General features: G+C 35.1%; 1 protein-coding gene across 1 annotated transcript; it reads left to right on the top strand.

The window, feature by feature from the left end:
• Positions 1 to 3,365: 3,365 nt before the first annotated feature.
• On the top strand, positions 3,366 to 4,382 carry LOC143223985 (solute carrier family 35 member G1-like). Its single transcript, XM_076452452.1, has one exon. It carries the CDS (start codon positions 3,366 to 3,368, stop codon positions 4,380 to 4,382), a length of 1,017 nt encoding a protein of 338 aa, XP_076308567.1.
• Positions 4,383 to 15,768: the final 11,386 nt, after the last annotated feature.

Genomic DNA, 15,768 nt, shown 5'->3' with positions numbered 1-15,768 from the left:
GTCAGCGTCGTGAAGTCAGCCAAGCTCGCTTAAACAAGGTGAGGAAATATCATCTCGGAATAAATTTCCTCGTCGTGGAAATGAATCGTCGATAAAATATTCAGTTCTATACCCGATATAAAACTCACTATTGTTGTTACGTTTGTAAAACTCTTGTATATAATTGTATATTCGTAATAACTATTTCTAATAACCGTTATTATAAATTGTATATTGTTGTTTGTTTTTTTAGTTTGTGCATTAAAACAGTTTGTGTTCAAAAAGAAAACTGTGTATATCAATCTTGTTTACAAATACATACTACATACATTTAATAATACTAACATTTAATTCACTTCTAAATTTAAATAAAATTTCCTGTTATTTGAAATAGTAATACGTAGCATTAATAACATAATAAATCGGAGACTTGTCTGAAATAAATTATAATATGTAACATTATCAACCTGTTCTCTTTATTATTTGTATGAACCTTGCAAGTATAAAATTTTCATAGAAATGTGCAGCTTGAAAATAAGTACAACATTTTCATCTATCTGAAAATACATTACGACAAGAAAGTAACATTTTTTTTACCTACGTCAAACGTATGTTATAAACTTCGTCACGAGGAAATTCAAACTCTAAACCTTATATATATATTACTTAGCGAATGGAATCGTAAAGTGTAGAAGGAGCTTGTATGTCTTAAAATGACTCAGAGAGACAAAACAGGCATACTTTACTACGACATTACTTGAGATATTTATCACTGTAATATTCCACGCATGCTCCAGGTTTGTATGTTATCAGGTATCTCGATCGTGGTAGTATACAAACCTGACATGAAACTGGTTAGTGTTGCACAGAAAAAGTAAGTCATACATTGGACATTAAATTTTATAACCATAAAACTGATGAGAATTAATTATGTCTACCCTTAGTTGTTGAGTTATAGCGTTTTATAACATTAAATACTTATCACAAAGTTTTCTCAAGATTCCACATAACTTTTAGAAGACTTAGAGTGACGTTTAGAGTTACTGTTGTTTGGCTTATTTATTGTTTAGTATCATTCAAGTTTTTTTGATAATCTAATTCGGACTTTACAGTGTATTACAAGTCTGTGATGGATATTTTATTTCAGAAAAATACTGTTATTTTTCATGGATTGGCTATATATATAATATATCTAATGAAAAACAACTTAGGTGTAAAACAAATGTGTGGCCAAGTAAGGAGTGAGCGTACATTTTAAAGGAATAAAATCAAAATTCGTGCCCAAACTACTAACTGAACTTACAGCACCAATAATAATTTTATATCAACTATTTACTCATTAGTTAACCAGGACGCATATTTTGTTCAACTTGGGGAATGATCGTAAGTAAAACAAAACGCGTGGCTCAGGTAAATAAAGATGTAGGCTTTATCAGGATATCTTTTATGAGGTTTCAAAAAATGTGCTGATACCCATGCTGATAAATGAAAGAGTAGTCAACATTATTTACGTTACATATTTCACATAACAAAGGTTTGTTGGGACGCTGAACTGTATTAGTTTTATTGGCTTTTCTCAGAACAAGTGAGTAACAAGTAAAATAAACTAATGTCACAAAGAAGTCAGTCTTACACAACCACACAGATCAGAACCTTCATTGAAATTACGTACAGTAACTACGAATAAGCAGACTTACTAAAGAGCTTATAAAGATGAAAATGAGAAAAGGGAAAATAAAAATTAAAACGTTTTAGTATTTAATGGGGAAAATGTGAACACTAAATTACCCTAAATACTAGCTGGTCAAAAGTTTAAGACAATACCAAAAATAAGTTTTAAAAAGCGTAAGAAATGCCCAACAAGAGATTTCAGTTGTGAGTTGCACAGCCGTTAATGCGAGTAACTGCAAACATGGCCGATTTTAGCGTTTGCAGAAGGCTGGCTGGAATGTTATTTCAAGTGATAAAGATAGCTTCACATAGATCATGCTCTGTTTGGAATTGACGTCCATTTCTATAGACTTCCCTTGCCATCCACACAAACATTTCCAATAGGGTTCAGTTAGGGAGAACACGCTGGATGGTCCAAAAGAATCACGTTATTCGTCATGAAAAATTCCTTTGTCCTGCGGGCATTGTGGATTGCAGCGTTGTCCTGCTGAAAGGTCCAGTAATTTCCACACAAGCGAGAGCCTTCAGTCAATAAGAATGCGCTCTCCAATATGCCAATGTAGCCAGCTGCTATTTGACGCCCCTGTATAACCTGAAGCTCCATTGTTGCATGGAAGGAGAAAGCACCCCAGACATGATGGAACCTCCCCCACTGTGTCGTGTAGAAAATATATCCAGTGGTATATCCTTATCGTGCCATCTGGACCATCCAGCTTAAATGTTTTCTCATCAGAAAACAAAACCTTCGTCCACTTTTGTATGTCCCATGTTTGGTGCTTCTCAGCAAAGTTTAAATGAGCTGTTTCATGGTGTGGAATAAGGCGTGGCCTTCAAAGACGTTTACGGTTTATAAAGCTTTTCTCTCGTAGATGCCGTCTTATTGTTCTTGAGCTGCATTCTGCGTCCGTAAGGGCCTTAATCTGGTTCGACGATCGGCTGGTGTCTTGTTGGACAACCCATCGAATCCTTCTACTCAACGCCGACGAATTTTTCTTGGTCCGACCACTTGAAATTCTCTTTCCGTATCCCTCAGAGTCTTTAAAGACATTTGCAACAGCAGTTTTACTGTGCCCAATCTCACCAGCGATGGCACGTTGAGAGAGACCTTGCTTTTGCAACTCCACCATTCTGCCACGTTCAAACTCTGTTAGCCGTTTCCATGTTTTTACCCAATGTAACACAGGAGATGTCAGTGGGAGATGTTAGCAACGCTAATGCATGGACACAAATGACTAAATTTCGTTACCTGTTTACCGATTAACGCTTCGTTTCAGTATGGTCTAAAACTTTGACCAGCAAGGATTTAGTCTATTTTCATAGTGTTCACATTTTACCTATTAAATGCTACAAAAAGTTTTATTTTTATTTTTGTTATTGTCATCTTTCGAAGCTCTACTCAAATAAGTGGTTGAGTCTAACAACGCAAAACGCATATTTTTTTCTTTATGTCCATTAGCCTTAAGATTTTGGCTAGCAGTGTATGTGCTATATGTCTTCATGGACAGCGTTTTTCTGATCTATGAACACTCCTAAACGCATTTGCAAATGTAAATTGTTTTTATATGTATAATTAATCCTCTATACCTTCTTATTACACGATAGTGTAATGTTATTAGTGATTCAGAGAAATGTTATTTCTTGTTGCAAATTTATGACTCAATAAAGTGTTGTTTTACGACATGTTTTGTCTACATTTCTGTTGAAATTCTAAGAAGATGTCGTACAAGAATAAACTAGGATACATCCATGTATTCCTGGCAGCTGTAGCGGAAGGTGTATTTGGTTTATTCATTCAACTCATTGAAGGATTTGAACCAGAAGATATTATTGGACTAAACAGTGTCTTAAAATTTCTTCCTTTAATACCTTTAGTCATCTACAGTAGAACCCAACTACTGTTTGACATGAAGACTATGTTGGTGCTTGTTTTACGCATTATATGTGCCGCCGGAGCTGTATCTCTACTTATTTATTCCTATAAATTTTTACCAATTGGTGACGTTGCTGCTATCTTCAACTGTAACCCACTATTTACCATGCTTCTCAGTATGTGTTTCCTCAGAACCAGATGTCATGTCTTTGACATACTTGCGGTATTTTGCTGTTTACTGGGTGAATTGTTTATTTTTACCCCGACATTTATCTTTCAGGACGAAACAAACCATACAAACTCTAAAACCTCCTCTAGAAATTTGGGTCTTGCAGTTGCACTGAGTTCTGCTGTTTGTGAATCGTTTGCTTTGTGTCTTTCTCAGTTTATTTCCCAGCTTCATTTCTGTGTAGCTCCCCTGTACATGACGATCCTTATAGTAACTACTTGGGTAATAATAGTTTTTCGTAGAGGATATGTACCCAACTTATGGGAGTGTTCGAACAACAACATCTATTTAGCTGTAATAGCCGTGTTAGGAGTATCGATCTACTTAAACCTAAACCTAGGACTTCAGGTTTTACAACCTGGATCAGTAAGTGTTATTTCTTCTGCATTCCTTCCAATTAGCTACTTGACACAAGTTTTCATTTTGAGAGACCCAGGAGAGTTGAAGTCGTATTTTGGCTCTACATTTGTGTTTTTGTCAATAGTCATGATTGGCTTTAAAGATTTCAGAGATAGTTTTTCACTGTTCGTACAGTCAGTGTGTTCTTGTTTTGTTTTACCCAAAAGAATTCTTCCAAACCACTTTGTAAATCCACCAGACTGGAAATATTCGCGTGTGAACGAAAAAATATGATGCTGAGAAGAAGGACAGTGTTATTAAAAATAATATACAATATGATTGATAATCTAAAAATGAAATAACAGTAAATTTAATGTTTAAATTGATGAAGTAATGTTAAACAATAACAAATGTTGTAAGAGAGATTTAATTGAAAAAGTAAATGAGAAAAAGCAATTGCTAGGCTAACTAGATGATCTTCTCTACACTTTGAGTTCACTGTCGTAGAGTACCATTCTACATATCCTCTGTTGGAAGAACTACACCCTTGTGCGAATTAATTGAAACAAATGGTCATTTTACAATATTTGCAGCATGGCGGCCGGTGTAGGCTCGCTGGACCTGCCGATTTCCTTTAACAGTCATTTTTTTTTACACAGACGGCGAAATTAGCTGTGTTTTGCAGTACGGTCGATCTATTTTTCGGATATATGACGAAAGTTTGAGAATTATTACGTCATTCAAAATTGCGTTAGAAGGGCAAGGAGACCAATAAAAAAAACTTCTTACCAACTCAATGAAGAAAAAACGGTATTAATGGGGTCTGAAATACATGAACTGGACACAAGAACAATGAAGAAAGGTGTTATTTAGTGAGAAGACTCATTTCCTCGTACAAGGTCAAAGAAGTCTGCATGTTCGCAAATCTCCAGGTGAGAAACTTCGAGAATTCCACATCAGTTTGTAAAACATCCTTTGAAGAAGATGTTTTAGGGCTTTTTCAGCTTTTATGGCATAGGAGGCTTACATATCGTAGAAGATATGATGAGGGACCACAGTACATCGAACTTTTGCAGTGAAGAGTCGTTCCAAAATTGATAAAAGAGATTTCCAGATGGATCTGGCATTTTTCAGCAAGATCTTGCTCTATGCCACACATCGAAACTTGTGAAGAAATGTATGATTACAACGCGAATAAAGGTGCTGGACTGGCCTGGAAACTCTCCGGACTTAAATCCTACTGAAAATTTCTGGGCGATTTGTAAAAAAAAAGAGTTCGAGGAAAAGACTGTACTACGAAAGATAAGCTAATTGAGGCCATAATTGAGGTGTGTTACCGCTATCCAAGAATTAGTAAAGATTGCAGTCAACTCGTGCACTCGATACCAAAGCGGATTAATGATCTTCTAAAAAATAAAGGCGGTCATAGCATGTATTAATTTGTGAGCAATTTTTGGATTCTCAGAAATAAAACGCAAAAAATTGAAAAAAAATTGTAATTTTCCGTCTTGTTTCAGTTAATTTGCATAAGGATGTAAATTGAACAAACAATTACTTAGGAAAGCATGCTTTGATTACTATTTTGGGTATGTATTAGCTAGAGATCTTGAGTGATTTTATTAACAGGAAAATGTTTTATAATATTCTGAAGTATTCAATATTTTTTGTGTAGTTGGGTTCCCTAAAGATTTGTTTGGTTGTTTGGAAGTAAGCACACAGCTACATAACTGCTATGCCAGTTTTGAGTAATGAAACCCAGTTTCTAGCGATGTAAATCCACAAACATACTGCTGTGCCACAGAGGGGCATTTCCTGATGATACAGTCGTAACTTTATAGACGTATAACACAAAGATGTAAACTGTACACATTAGTTAGCGCAGTGTGGCATTGCACTAAAACAAACAAAAAACTGTCTCTCAGCGGCACGTCTGAGAGCGTATAACCTTACAAATCGGGTTTCAATACCCGCGGTTGGCGCAGCACAGATACCGTATTATGTAGTTTTGCGCTTAAGAACTAAAAAAGAAATATGTATTTGAATTTTCTTTTATGTAACCATTTTAATGTTTTGTTTTTTTTACTAACCATCCCATTCTATGTGGAAAATTACTTCGGTGTTTATGTTAATTACAGGTAATATTTGTTTTTGCTGCATGAATTATGTGATAATTATTTATGTCTTTAGTAAATAAAGTAGTTCAGCATAATAAAAACGAGCTTTTTTGTTCTTATTTGTTTTTAATAAACCATTGGATTTATATGTTCAAGCTTTAGGAGAAGGGTTATCATGCGAGTCAATATATTTATTTAAAGTTGAGAAAATTTACATTACTCCGTTAACAGCCTTCAAAGTATTGTTGGACTATGAGGTAATCACACTTTACAAGAATAATTTTGAGTTTATTGGAACCAGCCTCTAAAGTATGAGGTTAAAAGTGATGTGGACTTCTTAAACTTATATTTTTAAAACGCTTTTGACATGATTCCACACAGAAAATGAGATAAGAAAGTCACATCCTAAGAGGATAGGAAAAGATAAAACGTCACTATATTACTGTAGGACAGTTAGATTAAAGAAAATTTTGTTCTGAAGTTCAGTCAAATTGGACCTTTCTTACTAATGGAATGGTTTAAAAGTTACTGTTTGAGCCTTTGCTTTTGGTTATTTACGTTAAAGTTATTGACATTGACACAACGATTAAAATATTCAATTTTGTTAAATATTTGGCAAATAACATTTAATTATAATATTATATGGTTGTGTAACTGGTTTAGTTTGTTTTAAATTTCGCATAATGCTACACAAGGGCTATCTGCGCTAGCCGTCTATAATTTAGCAATGTAAGACTAGAGGGAAGGCATCTAGTCATCACCACCCACCACCAACTTTTGGGCTTCATTGTAACATTATAACGCCCCCACTGCTGAAAGAGCGAACATGTTTAGTGTGACGAGGATTCGAATACGCAACCCTCAGATTATGAGACGAATGCCTCAACCACCTGGCCATAAACATGAATGTTTAATATTTGTATTCAATAGTCCTCCACTAGTACAGCGGTAAGTCTACGGATTTACGAGGCTAAAATCAAGCTTTTGATTTCCTTCGGTGGACTCAACAGATAGCCCGATGTGGCTATTTTATAAGAAAATACAAACACACAGTATTCAAAAATTTATTTCCAATTCTACAAAATTGCTCAAAACGATAAAAACAGGGAACGCCAGTCATAAAATTACCTTACCTTTTACTTTATATTTATATGTTACTATCATCAGTTTGTTTGTTTGTTTTGTTTTTTTAATTTCGCGCAAAACTACACGAGGGCTATCTACTTTATGCAGTAGTCTTAATACAATTTATTTTGTTAAGACAAGTTAAATCTCAAACATTATGTATGACCTTCTACTCAACGAGCAAGTGAAAATCAATTGTTTTGTATAAAAATAGTTTCCCTATTTATAGGATTTATCGAATAATTCATGACAGTTTGAACAACCACAAGTTTTTAAAATTAACAATATGCTATGTCCCTAAGTTTTCAAATTATGTGTCATCTTATTGATACATACTCTTGAAATCGTAAAAAACAATAAAAAACTTCGCATCCTATTTCGTGCCACTCCATTGTTACAGGCGTAAGTATGATATAAAAACTCACACGAGTATCGAAACCCGGTTTTTAGCATTATAAGTATGCAGACATACCGCTGAGCCACTGAAGGGTTACCCATTCGTTAAGCTAAGGTGGCAATTATCTAAAACAGTGATTGGTTTACCGAATGGGTTATATTTACCAGTAGTGAAGACTGACACTTTACAAAATCTTGAAAAGTATTTGGTTGTTTCTAGTGAATTAAACTGTGGTTAGTTTTAGAGAGTTTGCAAGGATGGTCTTGAATGTAAAACCAACTTATCTCTGGTTATCCTGTATTTTATGTATATTTTTGGAATATATTTTAATTTATATCTAAAAACAGTTCAAAAACTTTAGAATACTATTACTGCATATACTAATTTGTGTTAAGCTTAGCGGCACAGCGGCATGTCTGCGGACTTACAATAATACAATATATATTTTGATTAGGATAGTGATAAAGGATACACTTATGAATCTAAATACCAACCTTAATATTATACAATTTTAGTTTTAGCAGAAGAATGTGCAATGTTACAAATGCATGCATATGAAACCACATGCATGTCAGCTGGAAAGGCGGTCGCTGGTAAAAAACAAACAAACAAACAAACAAACATGACTAAACCTGTGGTAAATGCGAAATTGCGATCATACAATAATGAAATGGGTGTGCCCCCCGCTAGTACAGCGGTATGTCTTCGGATTTACAACGTAAAATCAGAGGTTCGATTCCCCTCGGTGAGCTCAGCAGATAGCCCGATGTGGCTTTGCTATAAGAAAACACACAAACACATGAAATGGGTGATTCTTAAGTTAACACTGCAGCACCTGCATAAAACCTAATACATTATGATTTCCATATACACAACGCTCCCTCTCATATGCTTTATTGGTTTTACTTGGCATACAAGGAAAGTCTGTTGTGCCTCACTGGTGCTGTCAGTCACTCTGCCCTTTATATCAAATAATTATAACATCTCAAACACATAATCATAACAAAAAGAGTAGATTTTACACATATTATAAGGTCCTATGCACTATAATCCCCACATAGCTTTAAATCTGTCATTTAACTTTACGTTATAAAGAATGTTAAGTAATTTAGAAAGAAACTTCGAAAACGATGTCAGCGTGCCCACAGATGGATGTGAATAGTATAGCACGTTGTTGGGTTCAGCATGTTTTTGATTAAAACACCTGTATCCTGTTCAATAACTGTAACTTACAAACCCCGATATTCTTGGTGAATAACTGAACAAAGTAAATATTCACAAAAAAAAACTATACTTTTTATTTTTGCGATTGGTATATATATTTTTGTTTTGTCAGGACACGAACTTGTCATTAGTAAATGATGTGTACAGATATATATTATCTTCTGATGTCACGTTATGCCTTAACGTACAAGATGTGGTAAGAAAAATAAAAGAAAGAGAGAAAAGGTGAACATGATTAAAACTCAACCTTTGTTTAAAAGCTTTTGGTTGTTACAAAGAGAAACCACCACTTGTGGGTAGTGTTGAGCAACTCCAAACATATCAGGGAAAGAACATGACTGCGTTTCCTGTATAATTATCTAACTGGCTGAATTTACAATTTATGTACCGGTATAATAACGAATGTATGTGACTCAGTTTAGAATGCTGGATAGATCTACATGAGACACAATCTTTGTCCAAAGAAAACTTCGAAAGAGTTTCGGATTTGTAAAAAGAAAACCGTATTTTTTGATGATATAAAGAAAGGCTCGTAAATATGGCCATTTTAGCTACAGAGTAAAGTTCAAGTGAAATAATAATTAGGAACTTGAAAAATCCTAATATAAAAATATAGCTTTAGCAGTCACTTACCATTAACGAAACTTCATTGCTCTTCCCTTATTAATACTTGAATCTTAATATCAAATTTATTGTCATGATGTTTAAACTTTTTGAAAAATACGATGAAGAAACAAACCAATAAAAATTTTAAAGCCCAAGCCTTACATATCGATAGCCTGCGAGATCCAAGAAAGCTTTAACTGGTTTTCACAGATTGTTGAATAAGACCAGAAAATAAACGATTCGATTTCAAACTTGTCGTCAAGTCGCACAAAATACAGTTCTGTCCTATTTGAATTACTTCTCCAATGAGTCGTTTCTCTGTCAACCAATAATCAGACGCCATTCGTCTGGCTTATATGCTTCATTTAAAAGTAATACTTCTTAGCTCCATTTCAAAATCGCGAGCACAAGTGACGTAATGCATTTACAGAGACAGTTGATGTAGTTGCGTTCATTGAAAGCTATCGAGAAAAAGACTACCTGTGGAAGACCGATGATTCGGCTTACAGCGATAAGAACAGATCAGGACTGATTGTGAGAAAGTGGTTGAAGTTAACGAATAGCTCAAGAAACGCCATTTCTTTTCATTTTAATATGATGGCGTTTCTATCTAGCGCCCTTCATCAGATCATGCAGCTTGCAACAAAGACGCATACGCATAATTTCTGTGCAAGATTACATCCCATACATAAATATTACAAGTTACACAAAGAAAAAACAGGTTGAAATTAAAATTGAAACAAAACATGGAAAAGTATAGAGAAAAGGAATCATTCAGTTAAACCAAATAGTTTTAGGGTCCCAAAGCTGTAAATTAATCTCCTTTCCAGTCATTGTCTTTTGTGAATACATATTACCCCACCACTAAGTCCCAGAATCGAAAAGTCCTAGACTGTATCGTGGTTGATGATGAAGTGTTTTGCCTGTCAGTGTATCTTGATTGTCCAGTTTAATGTGGTTTAGATATTTTCGTGTTGGATCACCGAATCGACGGCATGTCTGTCCATTATATAAACTATTGCATTTTTTTTAAACGAATTATACACTAAATTGTGCATTCAATGGCACATGTATAGTAGTGTTATGTTGAAAGCTGCTTTTTTCGGATATCTTAAAATAAAAATATTTAAAAACTTGGCGACTGTTTAGCCTTTTATTTATTTTCGATATCTTTGACGCCCATGCAATTAACTATATATTTCTGTTTATGATAAAGTGACTGCAGATTAAGTTATTTGTACATGGGGACAACCAGGCCAAAGCCAACTTATAAAGCTGGTGCTTACTCAACTATAGTTTTCTAAGTGAAGTTTGGAAACAAATCTGATAAGGATAGCCTGGACTTTGTAAGCCGAAAGTCTATCCGTATTTCATGTCCATACATAATAAATGATGACAGAAACAACTTTTGACTGATTTTATCCTTGATTTGTTTCTGCTGATTAAATTATCTGAGCGGGTAGAAAGACACTGGTACACCATCCACCACTCTTTCGGCTGTTTTTTTTAATAATTTATAATGGCGAGCAAACATAAAACTAATTTCTAAGCGAGACCACAAAACCAAAATAAAAAATCGTTCACCAAAAGCAAAACCGAATCGCACAAAAAATCATTATTGTATTACGAGTGTAAAGACAGATACAACGATTCGGAATATGAAATAATTTTCTCTAAAACATTATCAGTACCAATCTATATTATCCAACTGAACGACTCTTGGGACAGGAGAAAAACCATATTTTTATACATAATGTTTCAATGTTATTTTTTTGTTAATGTCACAACTTCTGAGCTCTCTCACAGCTCAGTATCGTGTAATTACAGAAATGTCTAAAATTCTCCATTTCCATATATACCTTTAACAATAGAAAATATTAATGTAAGTTTTCAGCTAAAGATTTAAAAGTTTTCTTTAGTTTTTAGTCATTTATATATTTAAACTTTTAATTGTATTCAAGTAAAAACTAACTCTTGCAGTGACTGAGAACTGTTTATATTTAAACTGTCATAACATGGTATGAAGATAAACAATAAATACATTAAAATGTTGTTATGATGTAACAAGACATTTAATGATTGTTATTTTAACAAATAACATTTTGTAAAACTTACAGTGTAACCCATACTAGTATTTACAGCATAGAGATTATTCTTCCGTACAAATAACAGAAATCCGACGTTGATCGTTTAACTTAAACACCTGCTGAAAACGATTACACTTTGACTGGTATTACTGTCACAAACATTACATAATTAAGTGGCTAATTTAAGAAAATTAAAAATGCTTGTTTAAGGTAGTTGACATTAAACATGTATGTAATTTATATTCTTAAATCTGTATTGCAAAATCACCGCCTACTCACTAAAGTTACAGAAAATTTTCGAGTGTATTTGTTTGTTTGTTTTGGAATTTCGCACAAAGCTACTCGAGGGCTATCTGTGCTAGCCGTCCCTAATTTAGCAGTGTAAGACTAGAGGGAAGGCAGCTAGTCATCATCACCCACCGCCAACTCTTGGGCTACTCTTTTACCAACGAATAGTGGTAACGCCCCCACGGCTGGGAGGGCGAGCATGTTTGGCGCGACTCGGGCGCGAACCCGCGACCCTCAGATTACGAAGCGCACGCCTTAACGCGCTAGGCGATGCTTTCGAGTGTAGGAACCAACAATAAATGGGTTTACGTAAACGCTAGTGTATCGTCTGTATCAGGGGTTCCCAAGGTGTTTAGACCTGCGGAGCTTCACATCAGAAAGAAAAAACACATTCCGGAGCCTTAATATAAAAAATACACTAAAATAGAAACAATCGGTCACTAGTTATGATTGTTACCTGTAACCGCAAATCATCTTTAATATTTAGCCCGTTTCTAAATTTTATCTTTGCAAACGTGTACAGTGTAAATGTTTGCTCACAAAGTGATGTTTCTTATTTCAGGGTATTTCATGACAATTTGAATCCAAAATTGTGTAATTTCTTCCTGCTGAAATTTTGTTTTTAAGAGTGTAATCAGTTGAAATTTCTATAAACTGCTCTTTCTCGTTCAAAGGCAAATCGCTTTTATTTGCACAGTCAACAAAGGGATTTTGAATACCCAGAAATTTTTCAAAATGAGGAGAAAAGTACTCACCAGAATTTGTACACAAATCAGATATGTGCCGCAAGACTGAAACTTTTGCATCCTCATTTAAGAATATTTCATTCTTAAGTAAAAAAACAAAAACAATGAAATTTTCGAAGCACTAAAGTTCTTACAAAATTACACATTCACCCCAAAGTTTTAGCTGACAATGAATGGCTTCCATTTTACTCTGAGCTTTGAAGTACACCACCCTGGTACCCGGCATTGTTGCATTCTCTTCATATAGATAGGCAAATTCGTCCTAAAGGTAAGCCACTTTCTGTATCCAGCATTTGTCCCTTAATTTGACTGCAAGTTCAAAATGGATTTCGGTTAAAAAGAAACCTATTTCATGCAGTTCGTAAAACCGAGCAAGTAATTTTCCCCTAGAAAGCCACCGGACTTCAGTATGAACCAGCAAATTATTATGTAATATTCCCACAACCTCATAGAGTGAACTGAATATCCTCGCATGCATTTGTCTTGATTTTTAAAAGTAACTATTTTTATGACATCACGCAATACCTCTTTTTAAGTCTTCTGACATTCGTTTCATTACAATAGCATGACGATGAAGACAGCAGTGAATACTCTCGATGTCCAGGTGTGTGTTTTTTTGTATGCATGATACTGCGCCTGAAAATTTTCTGATCATAGCTGCATCAGTGCAAATACTTTAGCAAACCTGACGTTGGATCTCATGTTCTTCCATAAATAAATCGATCAGTTTAAATATTTCTTCACCTGTTGTTTCAGCTGGTAAAGGTTTGCAAATTAACATGTCTTCTTCAAACCTAACTTCGTAAATATAGGCGACAAACACAAGCAACATCGCATAACCTGTGACATTTGTTAATTCATAAATCTGAAGCGAAAAAGTTGGACTCGCTTTCACTCGCCTTATTAACTCTGTTAAGCAATTTCCTGACATATAATTGATTCACCGAGAAACCGAGTAGTCAGAAAGGGCCACAGAGTTAACGATTTCTCATTAATATATTGTGCATGGTTTTATTAAAATTTCTGCAATTGTATGAGCTTCGCCTGCTTTTGCAACAAGTTAACTAACACGATATGATACAATAACTTTTGTTGTCCTGATGAACAAACGAACAAAATGTAGTTTTCTTTGCATTTATTTGCAAACACTTTCTCATGAAATACTCGAAAGTTCGGATTTTAAATTGGGAGCATTTAGTTTCTAGATGCCGTTTCAACTTTGCTGGAAGCAAACTACTGTTACTCAAGACTGTTTAACATTCAACACACAACCCACTAAGTGCATCCGTTTCAGTACTTCTTGCATCATCCAGCGTTGAGGTACTTGCACACCACGATGACGTCAACGAATTCGTATTGGGCCTAGGCCAAGGAAGATCTTTACTCGTATCAAATTTATTACCGATATTCATCCACTTATCAATTATAAGAGTGACAATTAATTATTAATTTGTCTAAAAACGTATTCTTTTATCTTTTGCACTTCAAAAGTATTTTCACGAACACAAAATAGTTTCATAATGAGCACTCGTTCAAGCATTTGAGTTTTATCATACAATGATACACTGACCTGAATCAGTGTTGCCATAAAAAAAGTCAGAAATAAAGATTTGTGGAAAAAAGGCTAAGCAGCTAGAATAATATATTTTACGAAGGGAAAAAGGATAACTTATTAATTTTACATCTTTTAACAGAAAATTTTAAGCTAAATAACAAAATATTAATCCAGATCTGACGTGTCTAAATCGCGAACGAAATGAAACATGACATCATAGAGCTCATTGATACCAAGTTTGCCTGATTGTTCAACAACGAATCAAACCTAACCTAACAATTAGTAATTATAATTGTCATAAATATAATTATACTTCACATAAATATACTCTGAAATTGAAACAATTGATACTGCAAACTAACTGCATCACAAAGTTTCAAATTTTGACAAGTTTCAGCTATGACGTCATGATTCACTTTGTTTGAGATTTAGCTGCTAATCAAGATCTGGCTTTTCTAAGACTGTTGGCATCACAATCCAGAGTTTGACGGCTGTTATCATCACATATTGCACTTTAGAGCCGAATGCCTGCATCGCCGACCTTCAACTCGTGGTCAAACAGAGTGCCCACACGACGGACAACTTTCAACGGAAAACTACAGAAATACCGCCAAGTCCAGAACCAGTCAGAAAGAACACGAATGCAGATTCAGGCAACTAAACTCCGAAGTTGACAAGTCCCACTGTTAACAACACGTCGAGACTTAACAAACCAAGGAAGACAAGTGATAGTTCCTGCTAGACCTCAATTCCAGTTTCACAAAATAATACCAGACTCAGACCATTCACATGACAACTATCGACGCGTCAGTTCAAACAGAGAAACAGACCACAACCACTTAAAAGACACAAACGAAAATTACAAGAAGAAACAAAGCTCCCAGACTGGTGAAGAACAATTCACTGAAGAAGAGTAGCCTGTTAATTCACCACTGGCTGTCAGGTGTAAGCACAAAGTCAACCTGAAGTTCCCACATGTTCTTCAAGACGACAAGTAACAGTTTTCCTGGTTACCAGACAACCAGCCACATTTATACCATTGCTACAATTCTTCAAGTTTTATTTTTATTCCAAAATGATTTAAAAGCCATGATTTCCTTCTCAGCTACTTCTCGGCATGATCTGAGCAGAGTTTTTGGCGCCCAGGCCGTGAAAGTGGGTTTTCTCGGGATACTCCCGTTTTCCCCACAGCTAAATTTCTGGCATTGCATCTGTATATCCCAACCACGGCCAAATTCTTGTCTAGTCCTGAAAAGAGCCGTTTAAGTCAATCTCTAATAATCGTCAGCCGTCAGGTTATTTTGACCACTTCCCTTATGCCGCCCTCGCACAGGTCTCCCTTCACTAGCGCCCCTTTTATATCCCCCATCTCACTTCTTCACCTTTAACAAGTTGGAACAAAATAAAGACAAACTCCCTCGTAAAGTTCAATAATCTTTCACGAGAGGGAACGAAGAGAAACCACAACGTTCCTGACCACCCCTGTTGGAGAGAGAATTCTTCAGACCTCTCTTTCTCTAAACTAAACCCCTGCCAAG

The sequence above is a fragment of the Tachypleus tridentatus genome, chromosome 8, assembly GCF_004210375.1.
Source record: "Tachypleus tridentatus isolate NWPU-2018 chromosome 8, ASM421037v1, whole genome shotgun sequence".
NCBI lineage: Eukaryota > Metazoa > Arthropoda > Merostomata > Xiphosura > Limulidae > Tachypleus > Tachypleus tridentatus.
The sequence above is the reverse complement of the archived record's forward strand: the minus strand, read 5'-3'. Positions and strand labels throughout refer to the sequence as shown.

Coding starts and splice junctions, on each gene's coding strand:
- LOC143223985 (XM_076452452.1), top strand. CDS start 3,366: ATGTCGTACAAGAATAAACTAGGATACATCCATGTATTCCTGGCAGCT.